This window comes from Prenolepis imparis, unplaced genomic scaffold (assembly GCF_030444845.1).
Source record: "Prenolepis imparis isolate NDT839.2.m4 unplaced genomic scaffold, iyPreImpa1.0 SCAF_3, whole genome shotgun sequence".
Lineage (NCBI taxonomy): Eukaryota > Metazoa > Arthropoda > Insecta > Hymenoptera > Formicidae > Prenolepis > Prenolepis imparis.
Genome location: NW_028141161.1, coordinates 8,732,529 through 8,752,392, shown reverse-complemented (window position 1 = coordinate 8,752,392; position 19,864 = coordinate 8,732,529). Strand labels below are relative to the sequence as shown.

The window sequence follows — 19,864 nt, the reverse complement described above, 5'->3', positions numbered from 1 at the left end:
AGTCGATGCGACGGTGATTTGCCGCGACGGCATAGGAGGACGTGCGGGAAAAGCGCGCGGGAGAGAGAGAGAGTCCCCCGGAATCGAAATAAAAACGCGGCTCGGGCAAGCATCCATAAAAACCTTTTCGCCCTCGGCAATTAGCAATAAAGTTTTCATCGTTTAATAAAGGTCGGTACAAATAAATGGCACGATAAAAAATCGACCAACAATACAGCCGCATATGCGCGTTCGCGTGCAACGTGTGCAACGTGTAATTCATGCCGGTGTGCGTGCACTATATCCGGCAAAACGCCACGCACCCGCGCCGTCAGATTTTCCGCGTCCGTTTTATCGCGGCCGCTCGGCTTTACGAGATCGGTGTTTTATTTCGTTTATCGTATGTATAAAAAAGAGGAGAGAGAGAGAGAGAGAGCGAGAACGTACATATACATCGCTCCGCGAGCGAACTGCTTTCTCTCGCACTCGCGGATATCACACATCCTATAGATATATATATACGTATGTATGTACGCGGAAAATCGCACCAGCAATGATGACTTTAGACCCGTTTCACACGGACTTTTCACAGAGGATATTCATATTAGCTTCCAGCCATATCGGTCACTGTTCGCACGACTTGAAAACGCGCATTCATAATTATTCAAATAATTATAAAACAGGTAACAAAAGCAAATAATTATAAAACGCTAACGGAAACAAATAATCTGCTTAATGGATAATCGTTAGCCGCGATTGAAAAATTCAAATTGTAATTTATTTAAATATAAAAGTAGTCCTTTCCACTCCTATATATTATCTAATGCGATATTACTTACTTTTTTTAATTTCTGAAAGTACGCGAGAAGATGGATTGTATTTATTTTTAGCATTTGTCTGGCGCCGTTTTATTTGCACTCGTTTATCACTTAGATGCTATTGACGTCTAGACATTCTTGTTAAGAGAAAATTCAATAGCGAAACACAAAGCTGAAAAGGTGATAATCGTAGGAGATGTTCTCGGATCGCGTTTGAGAAACGTCAAATGGACCTTACGAATATGCTGCACGGATATCGTCCGCGATATTGTCACGCCGTTTTACACGCCATTGCGTGGATAAGCTAAACGTTCGATCGTCGAGATCCGTATTCCGTTTCCTTTTATGCCCACGTTTTATTTCGCGAAGACGCGAGCGTCCGAGCCATTTCTTTTCATCCCGCGAATCGTATCGCAAATTATATCAAAGAGATCCACGCCGCTCGAACAGTTTCAACAATCTTGTCGTATTAATTCTTTAATCAACTCGTGTGATATTTTATTGATAATAAAATGAAGGGATAATATATGTAATCACGACGATCGCGAGAATCGATAATCATGAAAATTTGTACAGATTATTTTATAAAGATTATATATTTTTATTATTCTTTGCAATTGAGAGTGTATATGTTTTTTCTAATTTTGCATATAACTCCGATTTACTTATAATTATATATATAAATATTTTATTCAAGTACAAGTATTTTATAAATATCAATTGAAGAGATAACATTTGTACATATAATTAATTTTTATTTTTATTATCTCAGCGATACTATTAGCTTTATCGCACCATTATACCATACTTAATGTTCAGAATAAAATATCGCACATTACTCCGCAATAATCGGGAGGATGTTTAACGTGTTTCACATGCAAATCACCCTCGAGGAAGGGGTTAAACGAGAGGGAATGTGCAAAGAATAATAGGCAACATAAAGAAAGAGAAAATGCACAAGACTTGGGGATGATACAGTAAAAGAAGGCCCGGAATGCATCCGCAGCGTGTTCCGGGCGATAGAGGGGGGTGGGAAGGGGGGACAGGAGGGTGAGAACAGAGAGGTATGAAGAAGGCATGAATGGAAGAGCCGCGGGGCACCCCGGGAGTGAAAATCCGGAAAAATATGTCATCGTTTCATCGACAGTCATCACAAAGAACCGAACGAACGAACGAACAGCAGGAACGAGCGGCTGAATGTCGCGCGTGTTGGCGTACGCGCTTTTCCGCCTCCCCTTTCGCATCATCCTTTTCTCCCTCTCGGATGGATACCAGATTCCCTCCCGTTCTCTTTTTATTTTTTTTTTTTTTCCCTCCTTCGCGCTGCCTCCACCTCCGCCGCCGATGCAGTCATTGTGCGCTGCTCATCCCGGTGTATTGTCGTCCGAAACAATGATTTCATAAAAATACACGCGAAAGGACGTCGATGACACAGGCGAGAGCCTGTATGACAGAGGGGGAGCGGGTTGGGAAGCCAGAGGGATGCGACGAGCGGCCGATTTTACGCGAGGGAGGTTTTTCGCCCGGTGGTTTTTTTCGAGGACGAAGAGAGAATCGAGTTGCCGTTTCGGCGCAGAACAGATTTTGTCACACGCGCGCACACATAGGTACGCACACACACACACGTTACCCTCGGTGACGTAAACTTTTCGCTGTCAACTTTTTTTTACATTTCGTTCTATATATACTAATCGGATCGCAGCATGCACGGAAATTCAGTTATTTTAAATTTCATTACACCGAACTTGATGATAAGCTGAAAATTGAATAGCGCATCGGTAGCCGGTTAAAAGTTTAACCCGTTTATCCGATGGTGTTGTATTTAGCGGCGCGAAAGAAAGAGAGAGACAGAGGGAAAGAGAATGGAAGCCGCGAGAAATTTCATCGCATTCCCATCCGGGAGCTTCGTGACGCGAGCCGAGTCCCCGAAGTCTCGAGGCGATTCGATCGCAAATGACGGGTTATCGAGTGTCTGCCGTCGTGGAATTCCTTGCTCGACAACGCCGGCGAGAAGTTTGGTGTCGGGTCGACGAGCCGCGGGGACGAAAAGGGCGGAGGGGATCGGGTAAAGGGGATGGGGTAAAAGGGACGAGAGAGGCTAGAGGCGTTTTTCGGGCTTCCTGCTGCGATGTGCAACAGGTTATAGTTTTTGGCATACACCTCCACGCTTCGTCCGTTCCCTCTCTTTCTCTCTTCCTCTCTATATCGCAGCCCTTTCTCCTCTCTTTTCATCCACCCAACTTCCACCCGTTCGCCCCGTCGCACTCTACGTTATTCTATCCACGGCGTTTCTCTCTACCGGCCGCCACGCTTGCTACCCGCTGGCTGGCTTTATCCGATTGCGATTCCTCGCGAAAATTCGAGCCAAAGGGGTAAGCCGAGGTATTCCGACCGTCGCGTCGCCGCGACCTACCTCAATAAAATCGTGCCGGCACTTCTCGCCGCCTCGCCACGTGGCTCGCCTCCATCTCGATGAACCTCTCTCGTTGAGCAGAATTGCGGACAATTTCCCGACGATTGATTAACTCGTTACACGCGCGAGTTTTTTCTGAAAAAGAAACTATTATAAACTGAATAATTTTAAATATAATTTTAAAGATTATAATTAAATGTTTTTTTATTTCTCAAATATTTTTCGAAGATAAAATAAAGTTGGAATGTTTGAAAAAAATTATTTTTTGAGATAGAATCAGTGCAATTGTTATCTTTCTTTAGTAAAAACTGCAAAACGTCTATTAATTCTGAACCTAATAAAGAGAGTAACGTGGAAAGTACATTAAAAAGATTTATTTTGAACGTGATATAATTGAGAGAGCTGCCTTATTGCTTGAGAATTGCGAGAATGAAGCTTGCGACACTGATGTGCGGGTTTTTATGCGACGGAAAATTTGAGACGAATGGAAAATTTCACCAGGGAAAGTGGCGCGACGGAAAGTTACAAAGTTAGTTTCATCTCTATTCATGGCTTACATCTCGAGACGCGGCAGTCTCGAAGGCGTTTCGTCACTTTCTAATCTTCCACGAGAGGTTTTACGGCGCACCAAATTTTCCGCGGTTACTCAATAAAGTACTGTCGCGAGTTCATGTAAACTCTTCGCGGTTTTAGCGCTCGTAATTAACTCGGTGGTAGTATCGTTCCAATATGTGGTATCTTGCTACATCTAATTTAGATTTTTATCACCATTTGAAAATACGTTTCATAGAATTTGATCTAAGATATTAAAGCTTTTTTAAATAATGATTGTTTTATCGATGCAATGAAATATTGTATCATGACTTGAAATCCTTTGGAATTGAAAAATTTAAATACGAAAATCTGATACGCAAACCTTCGATCGTGGAGATATCGTATAAAAAAATCGTAAAGATGAATTATAAAGATTAATCCTGTATGTAGAATATATCATATTCATTTTCCTGAAAGTAACATTTTTATTCAACAAAAGATTATACGGATTTCATGGTATGGTTATATCGCATTCTGCGATACCATAGCCGGCCGAAACGCATTAACCCTTTCATCGCGAAAAAAAAGAACGTCGCGTAAAAAATAGGACTCGAGCGGAGAGAAGCCTCAGGGAGGAAGGGAGAAAAAAGGGGGGGAGGAGAGGCTCGACTATATCGACGCCCTAGGACTCGAATTTTTAGCCGCCCGCGCTCCGAAAGCCTCGATGGTATCCGCGCCATCCTCTGCACCCCTTCCTCTCTTTTCGCCCCGCGTCGGCTCGCCCTCTTTTTTTTTTCAGCGCCGGGTCCTCGCGGCGCTGCGGCGCGTCGAAAAAAAGCTCGATTTTTCCCTCGCTACACTTCTGTGTTATTTGCTTTATGGAACGCCTGTTACAGATAAATATAATAGGCATTCATCGCCGCGTATTGTCCCCCGACGAAGAGCCGTGCGCGCCGGGGCTTTTGCATTTTTTCCATCCCCATCCTCCCTCCCGTCCACCCATTTTTTGTCTCACCACCACCACCACCGCGATCCTCACCGCCGCCACTACCACCATCACCGTCCGCCGCCGCGGCTACTCGCCGACGATGACGACGACGGTGACGCCGACGCCCGCCGCACCAGCACACCGCGCGTAGGCCGACGTCGGCGTCGACAACGACACCGACGCCGACGAGCGACGCCATCGCGCCCCAGTCACCACCAATGCGGGACACATACGGGACTCGGTGAACGCGCACGTGAGCTCTCGTTTTTATTATCCGCGTTTTTTGGAATTTTTCCAGTGGTGCCCGGCATTGTTTCACGGTTTGTCATTGTTATACGCCTACATCCTGCCAAGCGAGGGCTCTATAGCCGAGCTCTATGCCCTCCTTCCCCTTATCCTCAACCACCCCCTCTGTCACCCTTTTAACTCCCTTTTCCACTCGCCCCCTCCCCCTCTTCGTATCGCGCGGTTGTCGCTAGCCACATGTATACGTACAGGGTGTATCGAAAGTGGTTCGCTTCTTCTTAAACGTCGATCGCATGTTACGAAATAGAGGAAGGTAGATTTCACGGTCTTTTATTCTCGGTTGTTTATATACGACTCATTTCTCTTTTACTTTGATTGATTGGTATTCATCGATATGATTGTCATAAATAAATTGACGTGGATTCGTTATTGTTTCCATTTTCTTAATTATTTATTTTCAATTTAATTATTTATTTTCTTTCCGATAATTATTGGATATTTCAATTATATGTATATCAAATCTTTCCTAAGAACCAAGATTCTGTTGAAATTTAAATTTATTGAAAAATGTAATCAAAATTTGTTCAAATCTTGTACCTATTATTAATATTAATTTTTAAAATCATTTAATCAACTATGCAATTGTCATCAAATTTTTGTTAATAAAAATCAATTTTAAAATCATCTGATTCAAAATCGACTTTTGATACGCTCTGTATACTGTCGCCTTTTTCGCCGCGCGATGATGATGACAACGAGGAATAGACTATTGTTAGGAAAGCTCGATGATGACTGTTGAATGACTTTGGACGTTATCGATATTTCGCGTTATCATTGCAACTGTCTCCAACTCTGTTCGATTGCTACAGTCTATTCCGTGCACGGATTTTTAATGATTCCGTTGGGGTGAATCGGGATCGTGAAGAAGAACGTAGGTATATACCGGGGTCTATTCTTGGCCGTCGACTAAATAAAGGCAATAAATCGCGAAGAAGTCGGTAGGTAGATTTATTTAGTCCCGAGAGGGTAAACAGAGCGAAACAATAAGACGAGAAATGTAGTTTATCTGTTAGCTTCGTTTCGATTAGGAATTCTTGGACAATCTGATTCGTCCTCAATTAAAGTTTAATGAGTACGCCATTCTACGTCATATTTCAATTATTAACGTTAAATATCTTCTGATTATATAAAGTCTCGGTTTGACATTTTCTCATCGTTGCGAATGTAAATCTCGCGATCTTACTCCATATTCGAGTTAAGGCTATTGACGCTTCTCTTAACCCACTCTATGTTCGTTTCCTATCGATTCATGTAAAAATAGAGGTATCGCATCAAATCGAAGCTCTTCAAGATTTCTTTGTTCCATATTCACATCGCGCACTTAGTGCTAAACACGACCGCCTGATTCTATATTTAACAGCAGATGAGATCTTTTTGTCGGAGATAAATCAAACTCGCGATTATATCTACCAACATATTCGATAACTATATAAATGCCATGTTAGATGAAAATGCGCGAACGTAGATATTTATTACAAGACATTCTTCTATTTCAAGACCGATAAATAGTTACGTGTGACATCAAGTAAAATAGCTATAATGACGACGAGCTGCCGCATTAATAAATGCACAGTATAGCCTCTCGCGCATCTTCGATCATCGTCGGAGTCAATACACGCGAGTCGATTTTCGCCGAGGACATAAAGAATGAGGATGCGTTACATGGCCGAACCAGTCGTTAAAATCGCTAATGAAAGAGACATCGCGTCGCGTAAAACAAAAAAAAAGACTCAACATAAACTTATCGCATTACTTATACTCCGGGGAAACGTCATCTCCTGTATTGCGCACGGAATTAAATGCTTTGAGCAGAACTGATGATCATTCGAGCTCGTTCTTCAGACTATACGAAGTCTATACGCATGATTGTAAATTCTCTTCGCAATGCTATTAAAAACTTAATGGAGAAAGCGCTTTTTCATAACCTCTGAGTCTGAGTGCACAAGTATACACATAACGTACGATTGTGTTTAATAATAACGTATTAATATACACAAGAAATAACATTACTATATCAGTAGATTGCGATTTATTTTAAAAGTATGAAAAGCCGGAGAAATAAAAATTTAAATAAAAATTTATTACTATATTAGCTCGTTTTACATTATTTTAACTTTGATAAATAAAGTCAGAATAGTTTTTTAAATTTATTCTACGACATAATTAACCCGGTAATCGAATAATTTTTCAAATGAACTTATCTAATGACTTTACTCACCCGGTATTCTTTATTTATTTTATTGTGAGATCTAAAAAACGAGAGCCGTTCCAATTCGACCATTATATCCATACCGATCAGGAAACGCGTGATGATTGCAATACACGCACGCACGCACAAAAAGTCGCTGATCCGAGAAAACTCGTCGCTCGGAAATCGGAAACAAACGGTCGTCGCGATCGCTCGTTAAAATCGTCGGTGAGGAACGATCAATTAAAGAGACGCTCGGCGGCCGGTATCTGTTCCCGGGCTACCGCGAGAGCCTATCAGCGATCGCGATGGCCGATCTGGTACGGGTGGCCTGCATATGACGAATGCGAATATCGACGCGTGTCCGAATATCGACGGCGGCGGCGGCGGCCTGATATCGTCGATCGCCTGGCTCTTCATCCCTTTTGCATCCCCCTCCTCCCTCTATCGTTCTCTATCGCCTCGAAATGCGTAAAGCGCGCGCGATAAACGCGTGCCGCGCTCTGCACGCACGAGAGGAAGGATGCGTGTGCGTGCACTCTCTCTCTCGTGCCCTCTCGGAATGACCGCGCCATTAAGTATACCCGCTGCATTTATCATCTCGGCTTTATGTTTACGTTTACGGTTACGGCCGCGCCGTAATTTCCCCCTTTCTGCATGTTCCATTTTTCCGTCCTTTGCCACACAAGTCCCTTTTGCTCGTCGAAAATTACGAGCAGTCAGCGAGAGGGCTCGCTCGAAAGGATAATCCCTCGAGTCAATCGAAATCGATGTTACGGGAAAATCTAAACACACTTTGCTACCGTTAAAGATCTAGGTAACTTTTCATACTTTTAATAAATAAAAATAAACGTTCTACATCTCATAAATTTTTAATAAGTTTTTACAATCTTCTTGCTAGCACGTGATGATTGCATCGAGTCGCATTCTTGTTCTTCTCGTGGAAATTCAGTACTAAAGCAAGAGACAAATAAGAAAAAAATTAATTAAACTAAATTAAAATAAAATCTGTAATTATAAGTTTACAAGACACGTTGTCAAAGTTTTTAACACGTCTACGTCGACTAACGGTAATGCCAATTATCTCCTTAACGAGCCTATAACGCAAAAAGTTACAGCTCGCGCAGGTATATATACAGTTTGCCGCAAATTGCGTACGCGAGCGACCGCGATATCCATCTTCGGTCTCGCGACGAGCCTCGTTGAAATAACGAGTCGACGGCATCCATATGTTTTGTGCCGGTGCGCGACATTGTATTACATTCTTTCCAAATACATACCGCGATCGAGCGTGTGTGTATAGGAGAGAAGAGGACGTATTCGTCCGCGAATAACGCGCGCACCCTGTGCGTTATATTCGCGTGTCCGCAGTCTCGATCGCGCTCTCGATCTCGCCCGCGTTTTATCGGCCGCGATTCGCGGTCCGACAATGACAGCGTCAGCGACGCGGTGCGTGGCGGCGGGCGACAAACAACAACGGCAATGGAATGACAAACGGAATGACAAACAGGAACGCGTCAACAAAGGACCGGCGCGTGCTGAAAAGAGGACGAGCGCGCGTCAAGCGCGGGTCGCGTACAACCACCCAACAACGAGAGAAATAGGAGGGGCCGGTTGACAGCCGGGTGGCACACGAGGGGGTTGTTGCAGAGGGGGTGGGAGGGAAATGCGTGCGCGATGACCGGCAGCGGTATCGTATTCATAGCGGCCGCGATATCGCCGCGAGATTCGCGAATTTCCAGCGACAGGCCTCGCTCTCTCTCCTCTTTCTCTTCCTCCATCACCACCCCGCCCCCTTCCCTCTCCATGGCATTTAGAAGCCCTCCGTTAGACGATGCGTAGTCGAAAGTCTAATTAATTGGATATAGAGAGGTACGCGCGCGCTGCCCAGCGTCCTGTGACGTTCTGTGAATGTCTGTACCTTTCAACGGCCGAACCCTTTGGCGGGTCCTCGCGTTGCACGAGTCTCTTTGACAGCTACCATTTAACTACCATGGAAGCTTCAAATTAATGTATATCTGAATTTCGTTCCGCGTGAATATGTTGTATCCGTTTATCGCGAAAGTAGATTAATGTGCTTCTCTCTAGCGCGAAAATATTTTGAAAAAGATAGTTTGAAAAAATATATGTATAGGGTACGAAAAATTAAAGAGCTCTCTCTCTCTCTCTCTTTCTTTCAGATAGATAACTGTAAAGAAATTCTAAGAAACCATTTGCTATTCATTTTATTCATCCAATTCTCGAGTTGTTAGCGCAATCCAATCTTTTTTGTATGATAATCACAATGGAAATTGATAGCGATATATGGCGCTGTAAACATTAATCGCGACGATTGGCATTCCTTTCTGTATAGTGCCACATCTTGTCCCTCCGACTTTCTCTCCGTTACCTTCGTCCTGTGGGGTACGCGTTTGTCGCTGTCCCTGCGAGAAGGGAAGGGGCCGGGAGAGGGAAGGGACATGTACACTATTACGAGAGGCATTGTGTGCAGATTTTCCTCATTTACTACCAGGCGATGCCGTCGATTGTCTAGGATGATGGCGCAAATTATGCGAGTCACACCTAATTGGCAGTGACCGTGGGGTCGCGTGGGATGCGGGACTACGTCACGTACACGCGTATGCATTGCGAATTGTCGCGTTGATGATAAAGAGCGAGTGGCGGAGAGATAAAGAGGAAAAAGGAAGTGTTTATTGATCCTTCAGGATCTATTAATTTTTAAGAGTATACATAAATTAATCGATATAAATTTAAGCAACTTGAGCACATTTTCTACAGCACGTTCTACATCTATATTAAAGCACTTATATATACAATGAAAAAAACGTATAATAAAACATATTAATTTTATCGTCGATTATTTAAAACTAAGTCGCTCAACTTTATCAAAAGAGAGATTACATCGAAGATGTTCATTATCGCAAATTCGGGACAGCGATAAAATTCGATTACGATCTAATAAATCTAAGACTCGTGGGACAAATTGGAATTGTTTGCTCTATCGAGATTATTACGCAATGTCGTTTGTAGAGTAAGCTCTTAAATGTTAATTAATCTTTATTTTCGCGACTCGAATAATTGAAGCTCGTCCCGTTTTAATGTTAAATGTTGATTGCGCTAATGTCGAATTTATCCAGCGACTACTAGGTCGAAATTTCGATTTGTACATGTAATAAAATTACAATCATTGACGCGGTCGCGCAATTCCACTGGCGCGTAAACGGGCGCGTTATAAAAACGCAGCGCGCGGCGATACCGCGAGTTAATCAGAGGAATTACACGTATAAATCGTTGCGATAGTTTGTAGATTGCTTTTTTATTAATTCACTGGGCCGCCCGGTATCGCGGACTGTGATTGGATAAATGGCTCGGCTCGCCATGGAGGAGGCGCCGGCGTGTTTTTCATCAACTTTGTTGAAAAACCCCCGGCTTTTGAATAAAAGTCGGTTAGAGCCCATTGTGGGACAGAGCGATCTCAATATGGATGAAGTATATCGGTACATAACGCTTTGTGCCTTTACCTGGCGATAATTTGTAGTCCGTTGCCGGCGATATATCTTCGCCGCGCGATATATCTATACGCATCAATTTTAACTTTTAAATATGTAGGGTCGATCGGGGTAATTGTGACAGTGCAGCTGCAACGGACTGGACGCTACATTTTCCAGGCACGAAATTAATAGTCGTCATAAAGTAAGAAATATCATCGAAAATATCAAATAAAACAGTCATCGTTGGGATACAAAATTGCGAAGCAGTTAATTTTTAATATACAATCCGTATATATATATTGTATAATATAATAAAGCTATTTGAAAAATGATTACTACCTTTATCGGGAATTATATTTACAGTTTACGGAATTGACGACTCGTCGGAGACAAATTAAAAGCAATGAATACAGTTTTTCCAAAGGTTGCTTAACTTTAATAATTTTTTTATTTGCGATTAAGCTATCAGATATATTTAAAAAAAAATAAAAGAGCGTACCAATGTTGTCTTCGAGGCTTACAGATAATTTCAGAACGAGAGGGTTAAGACGCGCAATCGATGGCGAAGTTCTACGACGTTTCGGAAATCGGATTTTCGCGGAATTACGCGGCAGGAACCGTCTTCGGATCGGCTAATTCGATAAACATTGTATTAACTACAACTCTCCGCTTTGCTCCCTTCCCTCCTCCTCTTCTATAAAGAACTTTGTGAGACGAGGCGGTGCGAGTTTTTGCGGTAGTCTCGATAATTACTCAATTGCAAGTAATGTCGAGAGGTTCTTGCCTCTCTCAAGAGAGAGAGCCAAGAAACAGGAAGGGGTTGAGGAAGCAAAAGGGGATTTCAGCGAGAACGAATGGCAGAGAATTGACCTCGCATTATCGGCCGAGTGATATTTGCATTCCTTTTGCAATCGCGTACGCACGCTTTGTTACTTCGACTTTTGTCTGGAAGTGAAAGCTCTCTTCCATCCCTCCTATGCCTTGGAAATCGCATCCATATCCCTTCGGTCTACGTTCTCTTCGATGTTCTCTTATACCTTTCTCTGGGCTAAACGCGATAGAGATGCCCTACTTTTTCGAAGTAGATATTATTTAAATTTCAAGTGGATATCATTTAAATTTAAAAACGTGGAGCTTGGAATGTTATTTACTAGGAGTTTACTGGCGATGCAATAGCGCGACTTCGCAAACGGGACATAAATCTTACGTTCGCTATCATAAAATTGTATAATGACATAAATTATCATTTATTATGTGTTATTTTTCTTTTCCTTTTTTTGTATAAAGTCAAGTTATATATGTATATGTTCCGTTGGAAATAACTTTATCTAAATAGCATAATTATCGATGCCGTGAGATGTCGAGATAAGATACGGCCTTACGTATTTTCTTTCGAATCTGTTTAACATATATATCTATCTCACGATTGATCTAAGACGCTCATCGCGGAAGCGTTTAGTCTGGAAATTCCGCCGCTCCGATAAAATCGATTAGCCGACCACGGTTTGATATCCACTGGTAGACAAAGATCGCGTCCGATAAGTAAATCAGCGTGCAAGGTTCGATTAATATAAGTCATTAAGATGCCTCGGGGCATCAAGTAAATATTTACGTGATCGTTAAGCCGTGCTGTTTTTATTTATACGCGATCGCGATCGGGCCGGGGGTATATTGAAATTTATATTTCGTCGGCCGCGTGTGCGCGTGCGCGAGAATCGCTTTAATGCCGGCCGACCCTATTAAGAAAGTTTAATGGCAGAATGCGTAAAGTTTTATTTCCGCGGGAGAGGAGAAAAAAAAGGGCGGAGAGCGCGAGAAATTTAATAGCTGCAACGCGCGACGTAGCGTTTCGATCGCGAGAAGAAAAAAAACGTATCGCGGCCTCGTCGGATAGCAACGGCGAGTGTAAACGTTTATTTGCCGCTCCTACATCTTTGATGAGGTTGCGCCCTACTAAAAGTCGTATCCATCGGGGATGAGAAGAGGAGAAGGGAGGGGGAAGAGAGGTTGATATAAAAGACGCGCGAACCGTGTAATAATTTAACACACTGTTGGCGAATCCGAGTCTTCGAGGGAAAAAAGTTCGACGTTTAAATAGATCGTCCTACGCACGACGATAATGTACCATCGCGTCGTTTATTCGAGTAGAAAGATAAAAAGTGCAAGGCGGCAAAAGGTATCAATGAGATTTCCTCGGACGTGAATATAATAAAAAGTCGGATTATAACAGATCTCGCGTTGTTCTTTAAGCAGATTTGTCAGGGATATCGATTAAAGTTTCGTCGCCTTTGTCGTAAGAACTTTAAATTATTTCTAATTGAGACACATTATATGTATAAATTTATATAAACTTATACATATGGTCTGATTTTCCTCATTGCTAATATTAGATATCTTATTTGCCGCTCTTACACCTTTAATAAAGTTGCGCTCTACTAAAAATACGCGAAATAAAAGCCGCGCGTCTTAGCACAATTAAGTACTTCAAAATATAAGCAGATCAGCTTTTCTTATCTCGATGAAATAAACGCGGCGCGATGAAGTTGCAGTTGGCTTGCATTTGCGGTGAAAATCGTGCGCCACTCCGAGTCAAGTAGTGAGAATTCGATGTAAAGGTAAACGTGCTCTTGTAGTCCGAATGCACACTCCTCCATGCGGTTTGGTCGTCTCTTTCTCCCTTCCTGTCTCTCTTCATCTACCAACTTACATAGGGCTTTACGCTGTTTCATCTCAGCTCACGTAGCGCCATTGATTGCACCGCGAACGTGATCCCGAGTATCAGGATTTCGGAAGAGATCGTAGGATACACGAATGATAAGGGTAAACTTCCGAGTAAACACCCGCAAAAGATTCGAGAAAGGTGATTTTCAAGTTTTAACATGTCGTAACTCTGATGTCTATTGGGATATTTCTATCTAACTTTGGCGCAACACATCAGATGTAATATTGATATTTGAGGAAAGCGCGCAGCAGTATTTCATTTTGACTTTTTTTTTGGAGAGTAAAAATTATATTTGTATGCCATTTTTTTCAAAGTAATCGTCGTTCATTAAAAATTTATTAATATTGGAAAAGATTTTAGAATACGTCGCCAATCTCTCCTTAGCGATAACAAAAGGAAATATCACAAAGGTTATCACATTCGATTTACGTCACTTTCGCTTTAATAAAGCATGGTGTTACGAGTCGCGCCGAATAATTCACGAAATATATATATATATATTTTTCTTTTTAAACAGGAAATCCCAATTGCGCAGTCCATTCGGACAATGTCGGGATAAATACGGGGATTGATTAATTAGTTGTGTAGACCGATAAGACGCCGGCCAGACGAAAACATGTTCATTAGTAAAGATATATAAATGCACACACAAGTAATCTTCAATACATGTGTTCATCATATCATTTGATCTGTGCGCAAAATATATTTATAATATAAATATTTTTTTTCGAGGTTATCAAAATATAATCTTCTACGAGCATCGACTGACACAGTCTGAAAAACAAACAATTGTTTATTCAAAGTCGCGTTCGATAAAAATATTTGAATGCGCGAGAAATATATTTATATATTGCAATTTTAATGATAGAACCCTCTCTCTCTCTCTCTCTCTCTCTCTCTCTCTCTCTGGAAAGCTATTATATGTAACTGGTTTATGAAAATGTATGCGCGATATTTTTTTTGTATTAAAAAAAAAATGATTATCGATTCTATTCGGTCAAACGGGCGTTTCGGATGCGAGGGCCAATCGCGTAGCTCGCGCGTTCCTCTCTTTGGCGACTGTGCGAGTTTTTAATAAAAAATACGAGAAAGAACGGGAGAGAGAAAGAGAGAGCGAGAGTACTCTGCGTTGATACCACTGCTTGCCAAGAGAGTACGTGTAGTACTCTGCGTTGATACCACTGCTTACGCGAATGAACGGTAAAAATCATATCCATATAACACGGAGAGGGTGGAAGGCACCCTACGGTATTGGTTATATTTAAATGGGTTTAATGTCCCGACCGTACCCCCTCAACCGCTTCTTCTTTTCTCCATTTTCCATCCTCCCTCGCGAAGCACTCATCCTTCGCTGTCACCGTCGACGTGAACTCCGCGCTTCGAGGGTTAAAGCAGACTGTCGATAAAAAGCAAGTGTGCCGAGAGGGATAGATGGATGGATGGTGGGAAGAAAGAAAAGGGGTGAAAGAGAGAAAGGGAGAGAGAGGAAGCTGCGCGAGAGCCGGTGTCATTTTCGTTCTTCTTTCTTTTTCCTCCTCCGCTCCCTAGCGTCTTTTCCACTCTTCCGTCCGGCTTCACTCTCGACAATTAGGTATATTTCGGTTCCACCCTCGACATTGTTTTCGCGGCATCTCGAGTGAGCTTTTCGCTCAAGATTCCTTCCGCACGGCGACGAGACGGCTTACCCATCCTTCCCTTCTCGCTACTTTTTTTTTCCATCCCTTCGTGATCGCGGTGTTACGAGACTAGCACAAATACGATCGAGGGAATTTAACTTTCGCGTGCATTTTTTAGATTATCCGAATGAATCGAAGATATGAATAATAAAAGTAGAAACGTGATATAAAAATTTGCTTTTAATTTAATGAAAAATTAATGTACATTGAAAGGAAATTATAAAGAAAAAATTTCCTATACATTGAATTTATATATATAAAATATAAACTATAGATTTATTATATATATGTAATACATTTTTTATAGCAATAAAAGATCTCGTAGTTAATATTCCAGATAATAAGTTATGAAAAATATTACATCCTATATACTTGATTAATTTTTACAAAAAATATATTGATTAAGCGGGTATTGAATTTCGAAAGCGATATTACATCTGCATTTATCATCTATATCTTATTTTAACGATCTAAATTTCAATTTTAAATCTCATATCGCGAGGAGGAAATGATACAAGATACTTGCAGGGTATTAAATAGTGGCGATTAGCATCATACTATCGTTTATCACGAGCGTTTCTTGGCATCATTCAATGACGATCGATCTAATAAATATGCGTGAATTCAAGTAACTCGAGTAAAACTATCCACGCCAATCTTATATAATGCATACGATGATATAATATATCTGAATGCAATACGAGCACACGTGTCTTCATAAATCGCTTTTTACGACGTCTACCAAGTGACATAAACGTTTTTTGCTTAGCGCCGTCTCTCGCGCGTGTACGTACCCGAGAGCAGCCATCTTTCGCACGTTCGCCGATTAAATAAACATGATCGCAGGCGTCACCATCGAGAGGAGATTCGCGCGCGATCGCGGCTAAAACTCGCCGCTCATCTCGAGAGCAAAGGATTGAAATGAAAAAAAAAAAAAAACCCGGTGTTCGCCGGGTGATGCTTGTCGATGCAACGCAAGGGACAGAGGGAAAAGGGAGGAGGGGATGGAAGCCCGTACCAAATCGGCGGAGCGATCTGCCGCTAATCCGGACTCGGCAAAACGGTATCGCATTTTTGCGCCGTTTTGCGGCTCTGGCAAAAGGGCGGAAAAAAATCGGCGCTCGCGGGAAAAAATCGGGCGACGGTCGGGCGGAAAAATCGAGCAGGTGAGGGAGGAGGGGGACGGGGAGGGGGCAGGCAGGGGACTGACGGACGACAGCGGCGTGTGCGGGTACGGAGTGAGGTAGGTGGAAAGCCGCGATCGCACGGTGACAAAAATTGTATGTAGCGCCGGGGCGACAATAATTGAAACGGCGCGTAACACCGTCCGAATCCTCGAAACCCATTTTATATTTTAATCGCACCCCGATAGGCTCGTCGCGCGAGCCGCTCCCCCGTGTTTCGCGATACTCGTGTACCCTCCTCCTCCCCCCCGTTTTTCCTCCCTTGGCAGCTCGCTCGTGTTGCCGATCCCGTTTTGCGATTTTCCGCGATCGCCCGCGTCTACGCGCGAATAGATAACGCGAGTGTGACGCCGATGATCGAGAGCCCATTGCGCTGGGACAGGGATTACGCTGACATTTGCTCGCGTCACAGGGGGAGAAGAGAGCAGATTAGACACGATATCTCGCCGTTGAACGTAATTCTATGATCGGCGTAATCTAAATCTGCAAAAACGTCTTTCAATGTATGATTTTTTTAAAATGAGTTTTATTGAGAATTTACTTATCAATAATAATATTTTATTTAGCTTTATAATGTAAAGAGTCTTATGTTACTTTAGTTTCAGTATATAACTGATAGGTTAAAGTCAAACGGTGACCTATTTTATGCCATCCATAATTTATTAAGAAAAAATAGGTAAATGATTTATTAAGAAAAAATATTGTATATTATAATGAAGCAAAAAGTCGAATATACATATTTATATGATTTATAGATGCAGAAATAATGCCTTTTCAGAGGAAGTGCTTTGGTCATTGTTTGACACGAATGCTGAAAATAAATAATTATAAAAAATCAGACACTCCATATGTGCGACTACATTATGATATTTTCAGAGCGTTAATATTAATAAAGTAATATTTGGACATCTGGAAATTTAGCGAAAAATGGAATTACGGGATGCTTTTATTAAGGCGACGATGTATATTATAATAATATACATTCGCATTTATCGCGCAGACTAAAGCATCGAGAAATATATTTGAAAATATAAAATTTTGTCTGTTTATATCAAAATTTATATGACATTCATTTCTAGATGAACAAGATTATTTTTTGCAGATCGTGTGATGAAATTGATATTGAAATAAGTTACACCATTTGTATAAGATACGAAAAATATAATATTTAAAATATACAAATTGCAAATCTATATGAAGAATATTAAATTTTGGAATTACTTGATTGAATATTTTTATAAAATATCTTCCAAGTAATATGTATATAAATCTCATAATTAGAATTTATGAATCTCAGATAAAGTTTACAGCTATCGGACGAAACATGTGGCCACTTCTGACAAACGTATTCTCGTACTCGAAACTTTATCGATTCACATAGGTGGAAATATCATCTTTTTTTCCCACAATCCGCGCGTGTATATATATATATATATATATAATATATATATATTGTATATATACATGTACACTACATATCCATACAATGCGATTAGATTATTCAGGAGTTTTAATAGCCGCACTTAACGATTTATCGTCGTATCAATCTGCGGTAACGAGCGGCCCGCTCTTGCGCGGCCGACAATAAATATTTATGCGTTTCCACGTTCCATTATCTTTTATTATTTCAGTATGAAATTATCCCCGATACTTTGTTGCGCGGGGCCGTCGTGCCTATCGTTTAATCGCATATTTAACGCGTGTCGGCCAAACTGCTGACACTATAATGTCGGCGCATCGTAACGCGTCGATCCTCTCCTCCCTCCCTCCTACCTTCCTTCTCGCCTTTCCGCCCACCAACTGGTTAACCGTTTAATCAACAAATTCCTCTTTCTGTTGCAGGTGAGTAACTCGACTTACATATATATATATATATATATATATGACGGCAGAACCGCAATCGACGGCACCTCCTCATCGTATGCAGGTACGATCAACAATGATTATCCGCGTAATCGCCGAAGGCGATCGCTCTTGTCGCCCCGACTGTTTGTGGAAAAACTTTTCCATAAGTCCGAGTGACTCGAATTAATGCTCATTATAGACACGCGAGGCACGTCGCGGTCGCAACGGTACTCGTACGCGATAAGATCAAATCGAATGACGGATGAAAGCGGCGCGGCGGGCGCTTATATGTACGTTGCGATTCATATAAGAAGGAAAACATTGAGGCTTTCCTCGGTATTGCTCGATGAGTAAGAGAAGAGAGAAAGAAGGAAAAATATAAAATATTAGTTATTTTTAAACAAGATTAATTTTATAATTTTTACAAAATTAACATAAATTTAGTGTTATAGATAAAAGAAATTATATATGTATAATAAAATCTTTATATATAATTAAATTATAGGAGGATGCTGCGTGCTTTATCAAAGGATCGCCGGTTCTTATTACATATATAAGATATGACACTTTCTTCTTTTAATCTTTGAAAACGCGCGATTGACAGTACGACACAACAAGCGCGAAGGCAAACACTGATTAATTAATATTCCGATCTACTATCATAGCATCACGTTGGTGTTAGAATCGGATTTGTGCCGTCGTGTTTGTTCGAGTGTTTTTTTCGTACTCGAATACTCGATAAGCGCACGTTTATTTGACACTTAATATTATTTATCGACGCTGACGCGCGAATATATGCGATGAAAATAATTTTCGAGCATCGGTCTCGTCTTTCAAACTATTCGAGGATAGAGTTAATTCGGATATTTAATTGCGAATTTGACTCCATTTGTAATTTATAATTGCTTTGTTTTGTAACGATAATTACTGCATACTGAATTCGCTGTTGAATTTTTGTAAAATCTCTTTAGAAGAAACATCATTCTTTATTCTATATTTGTCATAATACGTAGAGTATATTATAAAAATATTACAGTCGATATTATATATTGTAATATAACCGGATTTCCAATTAAAATTTTTATTAAATCATAAAATGCGCGTGCGCGATGATTACATAATTTTATATTGCGAGATATCGTAATAACACTGTTGGAAAAACCTTCGATGTCAATTCAATATTAGATTCCTTATAATTATTCATATTAAACTATACGTCTCACAATTACGCTCTCTCTCTCTCCCTCTCTGTTTCGCTTATGAAAAATATCGTATAATTCAAACTTGAGTTTTATACTGGATATATATAGATATGCGAGTGTCAAAGATCGAAGCCCACGTGTCTCGCGGAGAACAATTACGCCCATCCGATCGCTCGACAAGCGAACGACTTTAACGACGAGAGACAACAAAGGGGGTGACGAGGGGAACATTAAAGGAGATTTCACGGTGGAGATTAAAATTTATCATAATCGTAAAGGCCTGCCAGGGACGAGGGGGAGGGCGACGAAAGGGACGAGGGCGATGCCGCTCGGCGTTATTTACGGCGATTTTTAATATGCAAAGCCGTCATCCCCCTCCTCACCGCCGCCTTCCATCGCGTCCTTTTGCCGAGCGCGCCCCCGCGCGCGTCCGGGTATGAATAAACATTAAATTCCTCGTTACTCCTTTTAATAACTTTTTATACTTCATATTTTATTAATGCCAAGACATTCCAATC

At 41.4% G+C, this 19,864-nt stretch overlaps 1 protein-coding gene across 12 annotated transcripts in view; it reads left to right on the top strand.

Annotated features, from left to right (window-relative positions):
* The window catches only part of LOC145934165 (protein bric-a-brac 1), a 355,572-nt gene that overhangs the window by 165,502 nt on the left and 170,206 nt on the right, over positions 1-19,864 (top strand). For 4 of the 12 annotated variants that reach the window (XM_083034513.1, XM_083034512.1, XM_083034514.1 and 1 more), the window contains exon 2: positions 18,142-18,226. The exons of the other annotated variants lie outside the window; for them this stretch is intronic. In XM_083034513.1, coding sequence (XP_082890639.1) covers positions 18,142-18,226 — 85 coding nt within the window. The remainder of the gene's footprint in view (positions 1-18,141; positions 18,227-19,864) is intronic. 12 annotated transcript variants of the gene reach the window in all.